Consider the following 22,854-nt stretch of genomic DNA (forward strand, 5'->3'; position numbering starts at 1 on the left):
AACTCTTTGGAACTATTCTGTGGAATTCTTTGCCAGAGGATGTTGTGAAGGCCAAGACTGGACACCTAACTCACATCTGTGCCTCTGAACATCTCCCTCTACCCTCCCTATCCTAATTACAGCCTGTGCAGTGACTCTAGCAGTCCCCAGGCTTCAGGGCACATGCTGATCACTGAAGGGTCTCTGGAAGCTGCTCCTGCCCATGGCACGATATCGCCCTATGGGGGGTTTATGACTAAGCAGGGGCAATCAGATGAGAGGGGCTATTACTCCGTGTTAGAAACAAGGATGAGCGAGAGCATTTCCATGTGCATGTTGTGTTCTCAGGGATTCAGCGCAGGGCTCGTCAGCCGGGAGGGGAGGAGAAAATGTTCAGATTCTATGACGATGGGCAGCAGAATGGAAATGCTGATAGATAAATAAGTACATCTAAGCCAGGGGTCTCAAAGTCCCGGCCCACGGGCCATCTGCAGCCCGAGACCCTCCCCACTGTGGGTTGCAGAGGAGAAACACAGGCAGATGCTGCCAGCAATGTCTGCTGTAGGCACCGCTCCCCGCAGCTCTCATTGGCTGGGGGAGAAGGACTGAGATATCATCATTAGTTGCCGGGCAGATTCAGCCATGGAGGCAGCATCACTTTGTTCCACAATGAATATAAACAAGCCAAAATCATTTCTTCACTCCCGGGGGAGGCTCTCAGGCTGAAGTTCTCTAGGGTCTATTTTCTGCTCTTCCCACTGCTCCGGGACCCAAGGGAATAATCTTGGAGTCCAGGCCAACCTGAGAGTCTGCAGGGACTGTACAGGGGAATGATAAAGGTCGCTGTCCAGCACAGAAACTGTCAGACACTTGAGATTCATACACTGATTCTTGGGGCTCTGCCTTTCTGTCGCCGTAAGGCGATTTCCTCTCTCTGCTGAGCAGGATTTCGGTGAGTTGCCTGTTTCTGCATTAAAGTTAGTACTAAGGGCTCAGGAAGAGTTCAAGGATTCAAGTAAAAAACCAGCTGGGCAGGAATTCACCAGGACGGCGACTTGAACTGTTTAGTATTGTCAGAAACACCAAGGGATTGACCTGGTCAAACTGGAATTATAAATATACTGGAAATAGTTTAGACAAATATTTGTTGTTAAGATAAGTTCCTTGTGTGATACTGTGTCCGTCTATCTGTCTCAGTAGATTCCTTTTTGTGCTTTATGTGGATTTTCCTCTGGTTCACTCAAGTTTTCCAATTCAGCAATTTCACTGCACTGTTAAATAGTGTGGCCAAAGCCTCTGCAGTGGGTATTTGTGTTACCAGAGGGATCACAACAAGAAAAGGCCACACACTGGCCAGATTCTGCTCTCACATTCTGCCTTCACTGGGTCACTCCAGATTGACACTGGCCTCCCTGAGAGAAATATCCGGGCCCATGTGTTTTGAAATCCACATCTTTCTTGCCGGGTCTCAGAGCACCACATAAACTGGGGGTTTCCTTCTGACTCTTTCAGTGCCATACAGAACAACGCTCTCTGTAGCAGGACGTGAAGCCATGATTTTCACAGCTCGGAGCCGAAACTTAAACACTAAGGGTGAAATCTTAGTCCCATGGAGTTCTGGGGCAAAACTTCCAACACAGCCAGGGGTTCACCCTAAATCCACATGTAGGGACTTAAATAAATGGCTTGATTTACACCGGCCATGAGCCTCCAGTGACTTCAACTGGAGTTTTCCTGTGGCCTCTAAGGATGGGTGAGCTCGTTCGGACCAAAGAAGAACTGACAGGAAAGTTGCTGAAATCTCAAACTCACAGGTTTAGGGTTGAAAACAATCAGGATAACAAGTATCAGGGGGTAGCCGTGTTAGTCTGTATCTACAAAAACATCAAGGAGTCTGGTGGCACCTTAAAGACTAACAGATTTATTTGGGCATAAGCTTTCGTGGGTAAAAACCTCACTTCTTCAGATGCATGGAGTGAAAGTTACAGCTGCAGGCATTATATACTGACACATGGAGAGCAGGGAGTTACTTCGCAAGTGGAGAACCAGTGTTGACAGGGCCAATTCAATCAGGATGGATGTAGTCCACTCCCAATAATAGATGAGGAGGTGTCAATTCTAGGAGAGGAAAAGCTGCTTCTGTAATGAGCCAGCCACTCCCAGTCCCTATTCAAGCCCAGATTAATGGTGTTAAATTTGCAAATGTTTCTCTTTGAAGTCCAATGACCACAAGATCTGCTAAGGTACGAAGGCTCCCAGCCAGGATTATTGTCGACAAAACACAGTACTAGTATTCCACAGACTCTACAGGACCACTAATACATGTATGCCCGTAAGAATGGACCAGCTCAGTGAATGGCGGGACTCTACGTTCCCCACTAGGCTAGACAAAGACACTCCATCTGAGATACATCTTAGTACCCCGACACAAACAAGTTACGTACTGCCCCCTGACGTGGCTATTTATGTATAGACCTTATCTTTTAGGAGGGGTCAGCGTGTTCCTGTTATGCTTGGGGAATGTTTTTGTAGCATCCTTGATATTTGGATGTTCTGATACCACTTGATATCGGGATGTGTTTGTGTGAGTGATCTGTGCCTAGCACTTCTTAGGAATGTGTATTTCTGCAATATCAGCCCTGTTCTTGCCAGATTTTGTGAGCAGGGCCTGCCTCTTGCTCACAGATTGTCTTTGCTTTCTATCAATAAAGATTTGACTCCTACATTAGCCCAGGCCTCAGGCCTCATACCAGGCCTCTGATACAAGGGCTTATGTTTCAGGCTCTCTTCTTACTACATTCCCCCACTATTTGTTGACTCATCATCTCGGAAAAGCATAATGCCTGGACTGAAGATGGCCCACTGGGCTAAGCACTGTTATGTGGCCACCTTACTTTCCCATCCACACAGTTATGCCCCATCTGTGCCTTAGTCTGCACATTCCCTTGTACGACTGATGGACAGATTTTATTTTCCAATGGTTTCTAATGTTAGGCCCGGGACCATGACTGAGGAATGTAGTTTTATGATTGAGCCTTGGGGGCACATTTAGATAAGTAATATGGATGGATAATATGGCTATGGTGTATATATTTCTATGTTACAAATGGATATATATGCATATATGTATGCGTACATATGACAGCACTTTATATCCAAACAGAACAATCCTTTTCCAGTCCGGGTGGCGTAGTTTGGCGCTTGTGGTACTGCAGATAGCGACACACTCCTGTCAGGGCACTTAACAGTTACCACCTGGATTATTATTGGTACTAGACTGAGTGTTCTGAAATACTGGGATAGACTTTTTTATAATGTGTCCCACAGTGCTGTGTGTAGGAGACGTAAAACAGAAATTGGGAGCAGTGACATTACAAATGAGGCCTTTATATATCTATACGTCTTGCAATTGGTTACTACACAGTACTGTCCAATCATGTTGTAGGTTACCCTCATTGCTGGCTGTTACCCTCTGGTAAACTGTACTGGGCAAGAAAGAGGAACGGCTGGCTTCTCTGTACCATGGGTTGCATTGCTCTGTGATACACCCGTAGCTGACATAGATCCAGGTGTTTCTTGTGGATGCTGTTTTTCAGATAAGTTACTGAATGGACAGTAACCAATTTATTAAATATTGCTGTGTTAGGATTTAGTGTTGGTACCCAGATACTGAACAAGATTGTTTTGAATAACATGTGCCTTAATTAGGACTCAGTGTCACTGACCCCAAAGTGTGACTGGTACTACCAGGGAATTTGTTTACCCAATTTGTAATTACCGTGTAACTTAATTTTTTTACCAATTTGTTTTTTCCAAGCCTTCATGTTGTTTGCTGCCATTCGTTTGTTGATTTTTTACCTCTGTGTTGGTTTAAGAGTTTAGCAATGTTATCCACATTGTAAATGAAGTACAACAATAACACACTTGCTTTTACATAGTAGCCAAGTTTAACTTAGCTGACAGTTGTTTCTAACTGATCATCACCTTAACTGTCCATATATGGTAGGCTCTCGCCAGTGTCTTCTCCAAGCTGTCCAGTCATCTCTGGCTCCCACAACCTACAAGCCGTCCCACGCTCCCCACAGCTCTTCATCTGCATGGGGTGTGGTGCCTCCTGTCATGCCTGCTCCCTTGACTGGTGGCAGATCAGTGACTGTGTCTCACTGGTGAGAAATCTCACACAGAGAGAGGTAAATGCTCTTGTTATACCCATGCACAGTTTGTGTGGCTTTGGGGACTGCTACACAGGAATGATTAGCAAGCTGAGAAGTTTGCACATTATATAATGAGAGTGGGTAACCCTGGAACATGAGAGGGACTAGATAAATACAGCTGCCATGTGCAGGAGCCACTGGCAGCTTCCTGGAACAGTGGGCCACTGGGAAACAGACATTAAACCAAGGGCAAAGATGTTAAACCAGTGGGTCCGGCTTCTAGACAGGGGGGCCATGGGGCTCCGTGTGCTGCCCCCGCCCCGAGCAGCGGCTCTGCACTCCCATTGGCCGCGAATATTTACTGTACTATTTGTTACTACATGTGTAATCCCCATCACTGTGTTTCTCTCCCTTCACAGACACCTGGAGCATTTCTGAGCCTGACCACCTCATGGCATCTTTCAACCTCACCACCTCTGACCCTTCAACATTCATCCTAATGGGCATCCCTGGCCTGGAAGCGGCCCATGTCCTGATTGCCATCCCTTTTTCTGTGTTCTACATTATTGGCCTGTTGGGAAATCTCACTGTTCTGTTTGTTGTAGGCAAAGAGCAGACCCTGCACAAGCCGATGTTCCTGCTGCTCTGCATGCTGGCATTCATAGAAATCGCCACATCTACCACCATCGTGCCGAAGGCTTTGTTTATATTTTGGTTCAATTGGAAAGGCATTACTGTGGGTGGCTGCTTCACCCAGATGTTCTTCCTTCACGCGGTTGGTGTTATGCACTCAGCTGTCCTTGTGACAATGGCCTTCGATCACTATGTTGCCATATGTAACCCTCTGAGATATGACACCATCCTCACCAATGCACGAATAGCTAAGCTAGGGCTAGTGGGTATGATAAGAGCTGTTCTCTTTGTTCTGCCTCCGCTCCTGCTCCTCAGCAGGCAGCCATTCTGTGCCAACCGCATTATCCCTCATACGTACTGCGAGCATTTAGCTGTGGCGAAGATGTTGTGTGCAGACATCACAATCCACATGACGTACAACTTGGTGATAGTGTTTGTAGTCATTGGGTCAGACCTGACACTCATTGCCCTGTCCTACGGTCTGATTGTCAGGGCCGTCCTCAGAATCTCCTCCAAGAAAGCCCACCAGAAGGCCCTCAACACCTGCACAGCCCACATCTGTGTGATACTGACCTCTTATTCTCCCTCCGTCTTCTCCTCTCTAACACAGCAGTTTGGTCAGGGCATCGCTCCCCATGTTGACATTATCTTGGCAAACATCAATTTCCTCATCCCCCCCATGCTCAACCCTGTCATTTATGGGGTCAAAACCAAAGAGCTTTGTGACAAAGTGGTCAAATACATCTGCAGAATATGATCACCAGGGGTCATTGACTTTAATCCTGTCTGACAAGATTGGGAAAGGATTTCTCCTCATTAATCAAGGGTGCTCTGTCCCATTTTGGCTGAGCTCAGCATTTTGGAAGTTCACAGTCTTAGAAGCTCCTCACACCTAACGTCTTATCACTCCATCACGAAGCACTACTCTCTCCGTTGCTGAGTTCCCTCTATCTGACAATCACTTGAACTCTTTCAATGTCACCCATCAGCCTCCAATCCTAGACACCCTCTCATGCACACTTTCCAATACTTCCAGACCACAAGAAAATACTGCAGCTTTCTGAAGCAAGGTGGCTTTCCATTAGTCCCTGTGTGACAAACGGAAGCTACACTTTCTGATAGCCAAGACAAATAAAATCTGCTGAACAAAATTTACCTGATTTTTGTAGGTCCAATACTTCAGGAAGCCTGGATGATAAAGCACGTGTTTCAGTTTGAAAGTGCTAATACACAAAAGCTGCTGCAGGAATTGAGGACATTTTACTAAAGCTTATTGGTGAGAGATGTGAAACTGCATTTTTGAGAATGGGACTGCTGTGTTAAACTACAGCTTCACCTTTGTGCCAAATTACTTACCGCTTTGTGCAGTCGATTTTGAAGTCGCTTTTAGGTGCAGTTTTCAAAACACACACTACCCATTCCTGTTGTCAAAGATGTCAAGAGTAGGTGTCGAGATTTCATCTTGGAGTTTGTGAAACAGATGAAACAGGGATTGCCACCAAACATCCAGGTGATTGAATTGTTTGCAGTACCAAATCTTTCGTGACCTAGATTAGGCAATCTCTCATTTTTGCCATTGTTTTGTGGAGCCTTTGGACAGTTGGAGCAGTAGTGGAGAGTTTTGCTTATGGTTCACTGGCCTCATACTCAGGACAGTCAAGTTGAGCATGTTTGGGTTGAAGTTCTCGAACACATGAATGCCGCTGAGGACAAAGACTCTAGTGAACTTTGCTTATTTGCTCTTTTGGTTCTGTCACTACTTGTTAGCAATGCTGCAGATGTTGCACAGTTTTGTTTTTATCAAGTCCATTTGAGAAAACTGTCTTTCAAGATGCAAGAGGAACTTTTAGAAAACATTCTTTGTGTTAGTTAGTAAATTGTTGACCTGAATTTATGGGCTAGTTAGTTACAGCTCACCAATGATCTGATGAGAAGATATTTAGGTTCTTGTCCCAATTCAGGCTACAGGGTTAGAAAACTCAGAGTTCAACGATGTGAGCAGACCCTCGTGGTGTGTGTGGCAAGGAGACTTATGCTGAGGACTTTATCAGAATGTTAAGTTCTTTATCAAAATGAATGATCAAAGGGGACAGCCTGGCTGAAGGGCAACCAGCCTGTGGTGTGAAGCATTTACATTTGTAAGGGCACTGTGTTAAGATCAGCTTAGAATGTGTTTTGCTTTTATTTCATTTGACCAAATCCGACTTGTTATGTTTTGACTTATACTCACTTAAAATCTATCTTTGTAGTTAATAAATGTGTTTATTTATTCTACCTGAAGCAGTGCGTTTGGTTTGAAGCATGTCAGAGACTCCCCTTGGGATAACAGGCCTGGTACTTATCAATTTATTTTTTTAATTGATGAACTCATATAAATTTGCAGCATCCAGCAGGAATAACTGGACACTGCAAAATGGAGGTTCCTAGGGTTATGTTCGGAACCGGAGATATTGGCTAGTGTCATTCGGTTGAATAATGCAAGGAGCATCTTACATAGCAGAGGCTGTGCGTGAACAGCCCAGGAGTGGGGGATCTCACAGCAGAGCAGGCTTAAGGCTGGCTTCCAGAATCAAGGATTGGAGTGACCTAGCAGATCACCGGTCTCGATAACACCAGCGGGGAATGTTACAGAGATAGAGGAGCAGCCTTGTCTCTGGAATGCCCAATGAATTTGAAGGGCCAAGTTTCCCAAGTTAGTAGGGATTAGGTTTGAGTGTAAGTTATATTGCAAAGCTGAATGATAGCTTGATAGGAGACAGAAAGACTGACCCTCCTGCATGGTTGTTTGCCCTCTTGTAGGGTCCTGGCACTGCAATAATCAGGTACAATCTTCCAGCCCAAATCTTATTTCCTCAACCAGATAAATCTTCGGGTACACTTACTCTATAGGCTAACATATTATGATATATATTCATAATATTAATATAAATTATCTCATCCCCAAAACCGTTACCTTTGGCCTAATTTCTGACTCTTATGATTTTCATATTCTGTTGTGTACCCTGCAGTTACCGGTCTGTCCCAGACCTTTTGTAAACATATTCAATTCTTAGTTCAGTTCCCCAAAGTCAAAAGGGGTAACTGGTAGGCCATTTATCTATACCAAAGGTTGTAAAGCGACATACTAACTTGCTCTAGCTAATCATACAGGATACATGCCTGTAGGTTCCTTGCATTACAACCGACTATGATGAATAACTATTATGGATAACATATACTGGAACTCAACATAAACAAAAAGCCAAGAAAATAATATAATCAATCAAACCAATAAAGAAAACACATTTTGCAATATGTCAAGCTAGCACACTGGCCTTATAGGCAACAAATCTCCCTTTGATGGGGTGATTGCATAACCCCCCCCCATTACATAGATGAGGGGGTGGATAGTGGATGTGTGCAGACATGCCATGAATGCAGGGGATTGGACAAGATGAACGCTCAAGGTCCATTCCAGTCCTATGATTCTATGTTCATAATGATGTTCTACCTCCTGATATACCTGTAGCATAGGCATTATGGGTACATGTTGCCTGTACAGGCAATTCTTCTCTTTCTTTTAATTTCTTAATCTTATATTGTATATATCTTAAAATAATGTAAATAATTCCTATTGCAATACCTTGGACAATAATCCACCCCTTTAATCCAACTTCTTCCCGGGGGGGAGGGGGGAGCATTTACTGCCTGATCTCCCTCATCTAATGATTATCCAAAACACTCCAATGTTTCTGGTATATATTCCCCCTCTGGGACTACAATTAAAACAATTATTAACTCGAAAGGAAACACACCTCATTCAAATTATGAATTACATGGACAAGGCTAAACAAGCTATTGTCCAATTAAGTCCTAATAAAAGGGATCAGATAAATAATGGTAGTGTTTTCAAAGGCGGAAATAGTGGAAAATACTTGGTTTCTAATTGAGGTGAACTGCTTTGAAGTTAAAAAATGAAAAATTCAGATATGACATTCCAAAGATCCAATGAAAGAAATGGTTGGACTGGTATCTGCTGATGTATGACCTCCCTTGCTGGCTTATGGTAAAAATGGCTCAGTAGAATGTGACCCTTGCCTCTAGAGAGAGAAGGGCTATGTGGAAGGTCACAGTGAGCCTATGAGGCTAGAAAAATCTGTCAGGAAATGCAGGACCCACGGAGTCAAGGACAGAACTTTGCTTGATACTGGCTGCCAACTAGACATCGAGCCATTGATCACTACCCATTGAGCCCAACAATCCAGCCAGATATCTATCCACTGTGACAGAGTGACCCAGGGGTCAGTCCTGGGGCTGGTTTTGTTCAACGTCTTCATTACTGATCTCGATGATGGGATTAATTGCACCCTTAGCCAATTTGCACATGACACTAAGCTGGGGGAGAGGTAGATATGCTGGAGGGTAGGGATAGGATCCAGAGTGACCTAGACAAATTGGAGGATTTGGCCAAAAGAAATCTGATAAGTTCAACAAGGACAAGTGCAGAGTTTTGCACTTAGGAAGGAAGAATCCCATGCACCGCTACAGGCTGGGGACCGACAGGCTAAGTGGCAGTTCTGCAGAAAAGCATCTGGGGATTACAGTGGATGAGAAGCTGGATATGAGTCAGCAGTGTGCCCTTGTTGCCAAGAAGGCTAACGGCATTTTGGGCTGTATTAGTAGGAGCATTGTCAGCAGATCGAGGGAAGTGATTATTCCCCTCTATTTGGCACTGGTGAGGCCACACCTGGAGTATTGTGTCCAGTTTTGGTCCCCCCACTACAGAAGGGATGTGCACAAATTGGAGAGAGTCCAACGGAGGGCAACAAAAATGACCAGGTTGCTGGGGCACATGACTTTTGAGGAGAGGCTGAGGGAACTGAGGTTATTTAGTCTGCAGAAGTGAAGAGTGAGGGGGGATTTGATAGCAGCCTTCAGTTACCTGAAGGGATTTCCAAAGAGGATGGAGCTAGGCTGTTCTCAGTGGTGGCAGATGACAGAAAAAGAAGCAATGATCTCAAGTTGCAGTGGGGGAGGTCTAGGTTGGATATTAGGAAACACTGTTTCACTAGGAGGGTGGTGAAGCACTGGAATGGGTTCCCAACTTCCCTAGGGAGGTGGTGGAAACTCCATCCTTAGAAGTATTTAAGGCCTGGCTTGACAAAGATGATTTAGTAGGTGTTGGTCCTGCTTTGAGCAGGGGATTGGACTAGATGACCTCCTGAGGTCTCTTCCAACCCTAATATTCTATTCTATGAGGAGGGGTGTGCATGCCAGCAGCTCTGTGTCCTGGCTGGGGGCTTGAAGTTTCCCTGCTATCTAGATTGTGGTGGGGATGGACGTGCACTATCATCCCCTAAGAGCCTCACACTTGTCCATGAAAGGGCTTTGTCTTTCCCCCAGCATTGCCGGCGGGTAGCAGAGCGCACACTTGGCTCCACAGAGGTGAACACCATGCTAACTGGAGGCACTGCACCCTGCTCCCATCCTCCTGCAGAGAGATGACACACAGAGGGGCACACAGGGCCACATACCCAGGGAAGAGGGGTTTGGCAGGCAAACCCTGACAGAAAACTGAGGGGGGTTGACACCTACAGGGTTTGCCTGCCGAGCCCCCTGCTCCCTGCAGAGCACTTGCTGGAGCCAGGGACTAAAGAGGTAAACAAACAGCACAGGCACCAAAGAGCTGGGAGCCGCAGGGAGGGGCTGGTGCTTTAGCTCCGCAGGGAGAGGTAGGGGAGGAACAGCTGCTTTCCCATAGGGGAAATGAGGGTAAGGAGGAGGCTGCCAAGAGAGGGGCGTGTGCGGCTTGAGCTGTTGGAAGGGAACCTTTATATTGTCCCCACACACACATGGTCAGCAGATAAGGGTCCTCTCTGCTCCCTGGCTTGGAAGTTTCACTCATTTGGTCCCAGGGGCTGCCTCCCCAACGTCAGGCAGGCAGGTGCAGAGGAGATCAATGGGTGTGGGGTCAGCTCCCCCATGTGCCTCCCTCCCCCATCGGATCAGGAGTGGCAATGGGGGCCACAGTGGGTTGGGGAGTAGAAAGCTGATTCACTGTACTGTGCCCTGTCCCACGGATGTCTCCAGGACAGAGGCTCCAGAGATTTAAAGGCAGATTCACCATTAAGTAGGTGCTGCCTGCCTGCTGTGACCACCTAGAAACCCGCCTCCCGTTCGTTCAATCCCTGATCACCTGTCCCCAACCTCAGGCTTTCTGTTTGTAACAGTTTCTGTTTCCACCAGTTCTACTTAACAGAATCCTGAAATTCCTTGGGACGAGGCCTTGGCTAGGCTGTTGGGCAAACCTCTGTGCACATTTCTATACTGCATGAAGAATAAGGAAACTCCTTTCTGTTACTCGCATCTCTGACTTAATTCCATATCCTGCAAACCTCGTTCATCCTCTGGAAGTCACTGGGGTTCTGCTGTTAGTGTGAGGGGAATGTGGGATTTTGACTTACAGGTTTCAGGCCCTTAAACTAGGAGATAACTCTGGTGGGGATAAGCTCTGCCCTCCCCCAACCCCGACACGTTTCAACCCTGCTGCTCTAGGGGCTTATCAACAGGCTTGGCAGAATTCAGTTTTTAGTTTTTTATAACTGATGGGTAATATTGATTGTTTATTTTAAGCTTTCTTGTATTTTTTTATCATTTTTAATTTTCATGATCGTGGTAAATTAGGAGGGAGGTCAGATAAGTTTTAATGACAGTAGAAGTTCAGATTCAAAGAGGTCCATCTTTAAAGCTGTTAAACTACAAACGTGACACAGTGTGACAAATGTCTTGTAACTTAGTGGTTCTTTGGGTTTTTTTTGGTATTTCAGGAAACTGTAGGTACTGGTGACATTTTGTTTCCTTCCAAAAGAAGATGTCAGGTGCACAGAACAGGAACTGAAAGCTGAGGTAATGACTGCAGGGGAGAAAGGTGCAGACACAATGAAAAAAAACCTTGAAATCTGTTAGCAACCTCTGCGACAGTAACGAGGTGGCCACAGTGGAGACATCAGAGGAGAAATGCAGAGGAGATCCACAATTCAATGTTCAAGAATCATTGCAAGAGAAAGAGAGAGACCCAAACAAAACAGAAATTCTTTATCTAGACCAGAATAAAGCTGATGCCACTAGTGATAGAGATGAAACGATTCCCATTATAGGCTTTGGTGGTGCTATTGGAGTAGTGGGATTTTATGTTTGTATTTTGTAGAATGTAGAATGAAGGATAAAGAATAATAATGTAGAATGCATTAAACGTATTGGTGAATGATTTGATCATATCCTGTTAGCCACCCTTTCTGAAAGCAGAAAGGAATGGCCTAACAGGCCATTGGTAAAGATGCATCAGCCAGAATCTTGTGTCTGAAGCTGATTCCAAAGCAGTAATAAACCTTTAGGGTCACAACGTTGTTGTAGGTTTAAAATTAGCATTTGAATATAAGTAAAAGAATGCAATGATTGTTTTCTCCTGCATTGCAATTTGATGTTCCTGCTCAAATGCTCTGTGTAAATCAATCCTCTTTTGTGTGTGAATGAGGAATGTGTGCAATAGAAGATAAGTTTAGTCTGCAGAAGAGAAGAATGAGGGGGGATTTGATAGCTGCTTTCAACTACCTGAAAGGGGGTTCCAAAGAGGATGGATCTAGACTGTTCTCAGTGGAATCAGATGACAGAACAAGGAGTAATGATCTCAAGTTGCAGTGGGGGAGGTTTAGGTTGGACATTAGGAAAAACTTTTTCACTAGGAGGGTGGTGAAGCACTGGAATGGGTTACCTAGGGAGGTGGTGGAATCTCCTTCCTTAGAGGTTTTTAAGGTCAGGCTTGACAAAGCCCTGGCTCGGATGATTTAGTTGGGGTTGGTCCTGCTTTGAGCAGGGGGTTGGACTAGATACTTCCTGAGGTCCCTTCCAACCCTGATATTCCATGATTCTATGACACTTTCTCAGGCCTGCAGTGTACGGCAGGGAACTGGCAAAGCGTTAGAGAGTATGTGAACCAGTGCTAAGTGGGATGCTCTTTGGGAGGAAGCCCAAAAGTTCTGTGAGGTGCATGATCTCCGTGTTACCCCGGCACAGAGGAAGAGAATGTTCACAAACAACCCGTGAAAAAACCAGCCTTCCTTGGCTGTTCAGTTATTACAAGCACACTCGGACAATGTGAATATCAGCCAGATAAAAATGAGAGGGCTAAAGAAAAAAGGGGCAGACAGCTGTATATTCCTGTATTGGACACACTGTTACGTGAATAATCACAGGTTTTCATCCCAGTCAATGGATATAGCTAAAAGTGTAAATGCAGGGCTGAAATCTGATTCAGAGGACACTGATGGACTACTATGTAAATATGCAAGTGTCCTTTCAATCAATTCGCCACTTGCTCACACAGAGATGGAGGGACTTAGCGAGTGGCAAGAATGGATCTGTGGAACTCATTGCTGTGAACAATCAAACCAGTGCATACTACCTGATTCCAGACCAAGTGGTCGAGCTGTTTGGACAATATCCCATTTCTCTGTTTTTGCCCCATTATGAGGTTTCATCCTGCGAGTTTATTGATGATGAAGCAGCGTGAGTGTCTTGGAAGCATGCAAAAGACAGCTACTCGGTCTCTGACAATACCAATGTCTTCATAGTCTCTTTCATCCCCACTTACGCCCACTTAGAACTATACAACATGCTACACAGGCTGCAAGAGCAGTGCCTGTACCACGACACTGACTCTGTGATATTTGTGAAAAGGGAGGGTGACTGGAACCCTCCTCTAGGGGACTATTTAGGGAATCTCACAAGCGAGATCCCACCAGGTCAACATGTCACCGAGTTTGTCTCAGCCGACCCAAAAACATACGGGTACAAGCTCTCAGGAGGAAAAGCCTGTATGAAAATCAAAGGGATTACCCTGAACATAGCAAACTGTGAAAAGATCAACTTTGACAGTTTATTTTTGTGGGGGTGTTCTCTCCCAGGGCCACACTATAGTCCAGGACTAGATCTTTTAGAGGTGCAGCAGCCCTCTATCGTAAGGAACAAAAATCAATGACAAATAGAGACCAAGACCCTTAAGAAAATGCAGAAAGTTGTTTGCAACAAGGGGTTTAAAACCCTGCCCTCGGGTTTTTGAAAATGGATACAAGGTGGAAATTCCCCTTTTCCCACAGTTGCTAGGCCCTGTGAGAATTACAGAAAAGTTACTTTATAAAAAGCGTGTTGGATAATGCCGAACCCACAGTGTCTGTTATGCCTGAGAACATTCTGTGGTGTTCTTCTTCTGTAGCACCTGGGGCTGTCACTGTCAGAGAGAGGATACTGGTCTAGATGAACCATAGGTCTGATCCACGATGGAATTCCTGTGATGAAGCGAGGGAAACCCCAGCAGCAGCCGCGCAGCCTGTGCCGGGAAGGAGGGAGGGACAGACCCGGCGGAGAGAGGGAGGACACGGAGAGGAAAAGAAGCCAGCGTGAGTAACTCTTCATCAAAATGATATAAAGCTTTAATGTATTGAATCCCGTTAGAAACCCAGACACCCCTTCCTGAGGCTGCTTTTCCGCATTGGCAATTGCTGTCGTTGTCACGAGACTGTAGTGGGGCTGCTCCTGGGAACAGGAATAGTCCGGATGGGGGATGGTGTCAGAGAATCTGCTACAGTGTGGTCCACGTTGTATTACTGACTGAGACACCCCCCGTCCCCACGAGGCCTCATTGCGCCTCTTTGGTCTATGCATTATGCAGGATTGTAATAAAGTGTGTAACCCCCTCGCAGTGCTTCTCTCCCTTCACCAACACCTTGAGCATTTCTGAGCCCGCATCGACCACCTCATGGCAGCTTTCAACCTCACTGTGGCAAATGGGGAAGTGGTAGAACCCCAGCGACTGAGGCAGTGACCACACTGTGGGCAGGAGGCACAACAGTCGCTGACTTGCTCCAGACCATAGAGTTGTTCACTCCTGGGCTCAGAGTGTCAGCTGGCTGTTGTCAAGTGCTGAATGTTGTCAGATGCTACCGGTGTGGTGCTCTTCTCTGTTCAATGTTGATAACAGTCGGCTGAGTGCGTGTGTTCCCTCTGTGTGCTGCCCCGACTCTGCAGATCGCTGGCACAGCAAACCTGAGACAACCCCCAATGACCACAGACTCCGATAAGGTACGAAGGCACCTGGACAGGTTTATTGTCAAACAAAATACAGTCTCTAGCTCCCTGGATCAGATGTCTACAGTTCTGCTAGTACATATGTGCTCCCTGACAATGGACCAGCTGAGTCAGTGGCGGGACACTCCACTGCCCCCTAGGCCAGACAAAGACATCCACTCAGGGATGCATTCTTATACATAGGTACCAACAGGTTACACATCACTGAACCCACTGAGGTACAACCCGTCTATGCATTAGGGTGTTGCCTTTCTCATTGGCAGATTGGTTAGAACAAATAAGTCTATCCATCATACTGTCTATTCATCGTAATATCCTTTCATATTGTCTATTCATCATATTGTCTATCCATCATATTGTCCTTTTATACTGTCTTTAGACTGGGTCTGCCTGTTCCTTGTTATCTGTGTGGGTGCTGTCCTGGCATACGTTCATCTTATTAGTACTTACATGTGTATAAGCTCTTGCCAACTTCTGTGAGCAGGGCCTGCCTCTGGCTCACAGATTAACTTTGCTTTATGTTAGCAATGTCTTGACCATTACTTCCGTTCAGTTCTCAGGCCTCATACCGGGCCTCTGATACCAAGGGTTTATATCTCAGGACCACATCTTACTACAACAGTTTATGTGAAATTTGTAGGAGGGGCGTTCAGACAAAATTTACTAGTAGACTCACCTGCCACCTACTCCCTAATTAGTACCCAAAATAAGCACTTGTTTGGACCTCCAAATAAAGTCAAAACCTTACAGGGATTTAATGAGGCACAAAGCATTGCCCCCTTTTGTAAAGAAATCCCATATAGTGTGGGGAGAAAGAAAAGCCAAGGGCAATTTGGCTTGATGGATGGGAGAAGGTATTCTAGGAATAGATGCTTTGAGGGAATTGAGAGTGTTGGTTGATTGTGCTAACAGGGTTTTGTGGGAAATGCCTTCTGGCACCCCATGGGAGTGCGTGGAGATTTCAGCCAGCTATCGAATAGCAACTCTTAAGGCATCTGAGGAACTGGAATGGACTGCTTGGCCTCCAGAAATGTTAGCAATTGCAGAGAAATACCGGGAGGTGTGGGCCAAGAATAAAATAGAATGTGGTAGAACTCATGCAGAAATCCTAGTCACAGACCCTGATCATCCACCCCAGAAGCAGTATCGATACCCAAAGGAGGTGGGAGCCAACCTGAAGGAAACAACTGATGGATTTTTGAGCCAAGGAGTTTTAATGGAACAGCGCAGCACTAACAATGCTGCCCTGTGGCCCGTCCTTAAGAGTGATGGCAAAACGTGGAGACTTGTGATGGATTTTGGCCCCCTCAGCCAGGTGACTCCACCTATGGCCTCCGTAGTGGCTAAATATCAGGAGGTGATGGCTTCCATTGTAGGAGGAGCCCAGTGGTTTTCAGTTTTAGGTTTGGCTAACACTTTCTTTGCTATCTCCTTACATCGGGATACCTACTATAAATTTGCTTTCACCTTTCAGGAAAAAAAAACAATTGTGTTTTGCCCAAGTCCCCATGGGATGGAATAACACACCTGTTATCTGCTATGCCCATGTAGCAAAAATGTGGGAGGGAATGCTTGAAAGGGACAGTGTGATTTCTTATGTGGATGATATCCTGGTCTGCACACAGACCCAGGAGGAAAATTTAAAGGTATTGGACAGAGTGCTGCAAAAGGTTCAGGAAACATGGTTTAAAGTAAGCCCCAAGAAGGCCCAAGTGTGCTCCGGCAGGTACACTATCTTGGGGTAACCCTGGGACAAGAAGGGTGCTCTCCTGACCAACAGAGGGTGGAGTTAATTCTCAAACTCCTAGCCCCACAGATGTAACTGCTCTGAGATCCTTCTTGGGCATGGTTAACTTCCCCCAAGATTTTATAGAAGGGTTTGCAGAAAAAGCAGCCCCACTGCATGAATTGTTAAAGAAAGGGGCAGAATGGACCTGGGGCCCACAGCACCAGGAAGCCATGGCCCAGTTAAAACAAGCTTTGGTCCAAGCCCCAGTCCTATCATATCCCCAGGTAGGAGAACCATTTTTATTACAACTGACAATTACAGACAAGGGAATGGGAGCTGTGCTAAGCCAGAACCATGGGACAGGTCTCCGACCTGTAGCTTATGCCTCAAAGACCCTGAGTGAGATAGAGAAGGGATTCACCCCATGTGAGAAGGAGTCTCTTGGCACTCGTTTGGGCACTACAGCATTGGGAATACCTGGTAGGTTTGTCCCCTGTGTTACAACCCACTCCCCAGTGAAGTATGTACTCACTGGTAAAATCAACAATGGCCACGTATCTAGCCCTCGATTGGCAAAATGGACCCTGGCTTTGTTAAACAAAAATGTAGATATGGAAACCCCCCCCCCAGCACTATCCCCAATACCCAAGGCCTCCTGAGAGAAGGGGAAGAGCATGAATGCCTGTTACCTGAGTCACTGCCTGAGGTGCCATTGATTTTTCAAGGGAGGGGCCGTGCTGAGTGAGATGCTGGGAGTAGCAGATATTGTTTGGTTTGTGAACAACTCTTGTTTCTATGAAAACAGCTATCTGCATGTGGACTTTGCTGCTGTAAAAGTGCCTACGGGCGAGGTGCTGAGGGGACAGCGTCCACCATATTCTGCCCAAGCAGCTGAAATTTTGGCTATAGCAGTAGCCCTTGAAAATACCCCCACCACCCAGGAGGTAGCCATTTTCACAGACTCAGACTGGGTCCTCCGGTCCCTAGTAGATTGGGTTCCGGAATGGAAAAAGAGAGGGATGAGGTCCAATTATTAGATGGGGAGATCAAGCAGGAAATGCCTCCCAGGGAAGAAGTTGGATTAAAGGGATGGATTATTGTCCAAGGTATTGCAATAGGAATCATTTTAGGATATAGACAATGTAAGATTAATCAATGAAAAGAAAGAGAAATTGCCCATATAGGCAACAGATATTGATACTGTTGAATATGTACCCATAATGCCTATGCTAGAGATATATCAGGAAGTAGAACATCATTTTGACATCTTGCCTCCACCCCAAGAGGTGAAAATTAACATATGAACATAGAATCATATGACTGGAATGGACCTTGAGAGGCCATCATGCCCAGTCCCCTGCACTCACAGCATGTCTCCACACATCCGCTATCCACCCCACCACCATCTATGTGATGGGGTTTTTATGCAATCACCCCACAAAAGTGGCAATTTGTAGCCCATAAGGCCAGTGTGCTAGCTTGCTATATTGCAGAATGTGTTTTCTTTATTGGTTTGATTGATTATATTATTTTCTTGTTTTTTTTGTTTATGTTGAGTTCTAGTATATCTTATTCATAATACTTATTTATCATAGTCGGCTGTAATGCAAGGAACCTACAGGCCTGTATCCTGTATGATTAGCTAGAGCAAGTTAGTATGTGGGTTTATAACCTTTGGTATAGATAAATGGCCTACCGGTTACCCCTTTTGACTTTGGGGAACTGAACGGGGAACCAAACAAAAAAATTGAATATGTTTACAGACCGGTAACAGCAGGGTACACTACAGAATATGGAAATCATAAAGAGTCATAAGTTAGGCCAAAGGTAATGGTTTTGGGGATGACATAATTGATATTTATATTATGAATATATGTCATAATATGTTAGCCTATAGAGTAAGTGTACCCAAAGATTTATCTGGTTGAAGAAATATGATTTGGGCATGGTAGATTGCGCTCTGATTAATGCAGGGCCAGGACCCTATAAAAGGCTAAAAAAACCTGCAGGAGGGTCAGTCTTTCTGCCTCCTATCAAGCTATGAGCTCAGGTTTGCTATATAGCTTAGCTACCTAACACTCAAACCTAAGCCCTACCAACTTGGGAAACCCGGACCATCAAATTCATCAGAGAGGAGGCTGGTCCTCTGTCTCCCACTACCAGGTCTTCAGGGAAGGGTGTGAGTATGCTAGTTTAAGTAGTCTTTTAGAATAGGGATGTTACCACCAGGGGTCTAGAACTGTATTACTTCTTGGTGTTTTATATCTTTGTTACGTTCTTTATTAAAATGAATGGAAAAAAAAAATCAATCTAGTAATGTCCTCAGCATAAGTCTCCTTGCCACTCACACCACGAGGGTCTCTTCAGGTCATTGAACTCTCTGAGTTCTCTAACCCTGTAGCCTGAATTGGGACAAGAACCTAAATATCTTCTGATCAGATCATTGGTGAGCTGTAATTAAACTAACCCATAGATTCCGGTCAACAATATACAAACTAACACGAAGAAGGTTTTCTAAAAGTTCCTCTTGCATCTTGTTGCACAGTTTGTTTTCTCAAATGGACTTGATAAAAACAAGTCTTTCAACTGCAGCATTGCTAAAAGGTAGTGACGGAAACAAAAGAGCAAATAAACAAAGTTCACTAAAGTCTTTGTCCTCAGCGGCATCCGTGTGTTCGAGAACTTCAACCCAAACATGCTCAACTTGATTGTCTTGAGTATGAGGCCAGTGAACCATAAGCAAAACTCTCCACTGCTGCTCCAACTGTCCAAAGTTTCCACAAAACAATGGCAAAAATGAGAGATTGCCTAATCTAGGTCATGAAGGACTTAGTACTGCAGGCGATTCAATCACCTGGATGTTTGGTGGCAATCCTTGTTTCATCTGTTTCACAAACTCCAACCCTTGCCAGGAAAATGTCCTTAATTCCTACAGTAGCTTTTGTGTATTAGCACTTTCAAACTGAAACACGTGCTTTATCATCCAGGCTTCCTGAATTATTGGACGTACAAAAATTAGGCACATTTTGTTCACCAGATCACTGCACATATGGTAAAGAAGTTCAGCATTTGCAGTTTTTTTATTTGTCTTGGCTATCAGAAAGTGTAGCTTCCATTTATCACACAGGAACTAATGGAAAGCCACCTTGCTTCAGAAAGCTGCAGTATCTTCTTGTGATCTGGAAGTCATGGAAAGTGTGAATGAGAGGGTATCTAGGGGTCGGGGCTGATGGGTGACATTGAAAGAGGTCAGCTGATGGTCAGAGAGGGGGAACTCAGCAACAGAGAGAGCAGTGCTTGGTGATGGAGTGATCAGACTATGAACTTCCACAATGCTGAGTTCAGCCAAACTGGGACAGAGAACCCTTTATTAATGAGGAGAAATCCTTTCCCAACCTTGTCAGACAGGATTAAAGTCAATGGCCCCTGGTGATCATATTCTGTAGATGTATTTAACCACTTTCTCACGAAGCTCTTTGGTTTTGACCCCATAAATAATAGGGTTGAGCATGGGAGGGACGAGAAAAAAGAGGTTGGCCAAGATGATGTGAATATGGGGAGCAATGCCCAGACCAAACCGGTGTGTCAGGTTAGAAAAGAGTGAGGGAGTATAAGAGGTCAGAATCACACACATGTGGGCTGTGCAGGTGTTGAGGGCTTTCTGGTGGGCTTTCTTGGAGGAGATTCTGAAGACAGCCCTGATGATTAGACCATAGGACAGGGCAATGAGAGTCAGGTCTAACCCGATGACTACAGACACTATCACTAAGCCGTACATCCTGTTGACAGTCGTGTCCCCACATGACATCTTCGCCACAGCTATGTGCTCACAGTACATATGGGGAATAATGCGGTTGGCACAGAATGGCTGCCTGCTGAGGAGCAGGGGCCCAGGCAGAATGAAGAGAACAGCTCTTATCAAACCCACTAGTCCTAGCTTAGCTATTCGTGCATTGGTGAGGATGATGGTATATCTCAGAGGGTCACATATGGCAACGTAGCGATCGAAGGCCATTGTCACGAGGATGGCTGAGTGCATGACAGAAACCGCATGAAGGAAGAACATCTGGGTGAGGCAGCCACCCACAGTAATGCTTTTCAAATTGAACCAAAATATACACAGTGCCTTCGGCACAACTGAGGTAGATATGCTGATGTCTGTGAGCGCCAGCATGCAGAGCAGCAGGTACATTGGCTTGTGCAGGGTCTGCTCTTTGCCTACAACAAACAAAACCATGAAATTTCCCAACAGGCCAATAATGTAGAACATGGAGAAAGGGATGGAAATCAGGACATGGGCAGCTTCCAGGCCAGGGATGCCCATTAGGATGAATGTTGAAGGGTCAGAGGGGGTGAGGTTGAAAGATGCCATGAGGTGGTCAATGCGTCGATCAGGCTCAGAAATGCTCCAGGTGTCTGTGAAGGGAGAGAACCACAGTGATGGGGATTACACATGTTGTAACAAATAGTACAGTAAATATTTCATAGTTATCAACAATCTAGAAAGGGGCGCAAACAGTGAGGTGGCAACATTTACAGATGGCACCAGATTATTGAGGTCATAGTCAAGTCCAGAGAAGTCCTCAGGGGAAACTAACTAAGCCAGGTGAATGAGCAGCATGATGGCAGATGAACTTCAATGTCAATAACTGCAACGTATATGCCCATTGAGGGAAAAAGCTTCAACTCCTCAAATGTCTTACAAGGTTCTAATTTAACTATATGAACTCAGGAGAGGGATCTGGACATCACAGTATACAGCTCTGTGAAACTTTGCTCACAGTGGAAGGATGGACAGAAACTAAGGACAATGTTGGAATCCAGGAAAAGTGGGATGGGGAATAATACAGTAAATACAATGCTACGAGATCAGTCACTCTAGGCTCCTCTGTTTAATACTGGGCACCCTTCTCACACAGGATATTGCAGAACTAGAGGGTTTCATGCAAGGGCAATGAGAATGATCAAGGGCCCAGGGAAACTCTCATATGGAGGGAGATTGAAAAGACAGGGATTGTTACCTTAGAAAGGAGATGAATAAGAGGGGATATGAGAAAAGTCTATAAAATAATGACTGGTAGAGATTAGATGGAGAATGTGCTCTCCCTGTCTCATAGCAAAAGATCAAGAGGACATTTAATTACACTGAAACATGGCAAATTCAAAACTGATAATAAAGAGTGCTTTCTTCACTCAATGCTTAATTAGACTGAGAAACTCATTGACATAAGAGGTAATTGAGGCCATGAGCTAAGCAGGAATCAGGAACCATTTGGACATTTACATGGATAGTAAGACTATGCAGTTATAATAGTTACAGCTAAATAAATATTTTGGAAAGCCTATCTGCCCCTGTGTTTCAGGGCACAAGCCAATGCTGCTAGGCATTAAGGGCGACACCCTCATGATGGTCAGGTCATCCCCCCCTCCACCTACTGCTGGGTTTCTTATACGTTCTTCGGTAGCATCTGTGGCTGTCACTCTCAGAGAGAGAACACTGGACTAGATGGAGCATAGGTAGGATCCACGATGTAATTTCCATGTTGGAAAGAGCCAACTTTTCCCCATGAAAACATATTATCATGGTGAGATATGACTTTCTTCTGAACAGAATGGTCATGAAGGGAACAGAGATTTGAGTATTTAGGGCTACAGGCCTGTACCTCTGTTACTTCCCTTGTTTTTTGGTGATACACTTCCTTGCAGGCACCCACTTTGTCTGAGACATGTGTGATACTCTATACATAAGGGGAGTGCCCTGTAACCCCATATTCCTCATTTATATATAATTGTGATATTGCATATAAAGCACGCCATGAGAGGTATGAGGGGAAAGATTATGATCTGCTGAAAGTCATTGTCCTATCTAAATATGTATATCATTAGTGTATAAGAAATTGTGTGATTGTGTTGTATGGTTGTCACTAAATCATGCTGTAAGTTGGGAATCAGCAGCTCCCCAGAGACAACAGCAAGTAAAAAATGTCTGGGCGGGTGTCAAAAAACCATCAACAGCCATTGTCCAGCAAGGGAGCTACAATGCAATGACTTGCTTGCACAAGGCCACACCAAGGGAATTGCTCAACTTTGCCTGGTGACTCAGCAATGCAAACCAGACATGCCTGGACTTCTGTTCTCCAAGCACATGGACTAAGGATATTAAACAGAACACAGTGTCCCCACGCTTGGCCTTTTCTCCTCCCCCCCAATCTAAGTTGGAAGAAACAAGAGCAATCT

At 45.1% G+C, this 22,854-nt stretch overlaps 2 protein-coding genes across 2 annotated transcripts; one reads left to right on the forward strand and one right to left on the reverse strand.

Annotated features, from left to right (window-relative positions):
• The first annotated feature begins 4,584 nt into the window (after positions 1-4,584).
• LOC128846205 (olfactory receptor 52E2-like) lies at positions 4,585-5,523 on the forward strand. The gene has a single exon (XM_054045234.1). It carries the CDS (start codon positions 4,585-4,587, stop codon positions 5,521-5,523), a length of 939 nt encoding a protein of 312 aa, XP_053901209.1.
• A 14,527-nt stretch (positions 5,524-20,050) lies between these two features.
• On the reverse strand, positions 20,051-20,989 carry LOC128833011 (olfactory receptor 52P1-like). Its single transcript, XM_054020824.1, has one exon. The coding sequence runs from the start codon at positions 20,987-20,989 to the stop codon at positions 20,051-20,053; it is 939 nt and encodes a 312-aa protein (XP_053876799.1).
• Between the last annotated feature and the right edge of the window lie 1,865 nt (positions 20,990-22,854).

The sequence above is a fragment of the Malaclemys terrapin genome, chromosome 1 (assembly GCF_027887155.1).
Source record: "Malaclemys terrapin pileata isolate rMalTer1 chromosome 1, rMalTer1.hap1, whole genome shotgun sequence".
NCBI lineage: Eukaryota > Metazoa > Chordata > Testudines > Emydidae > Malaclemys > Malaclemys terrapin.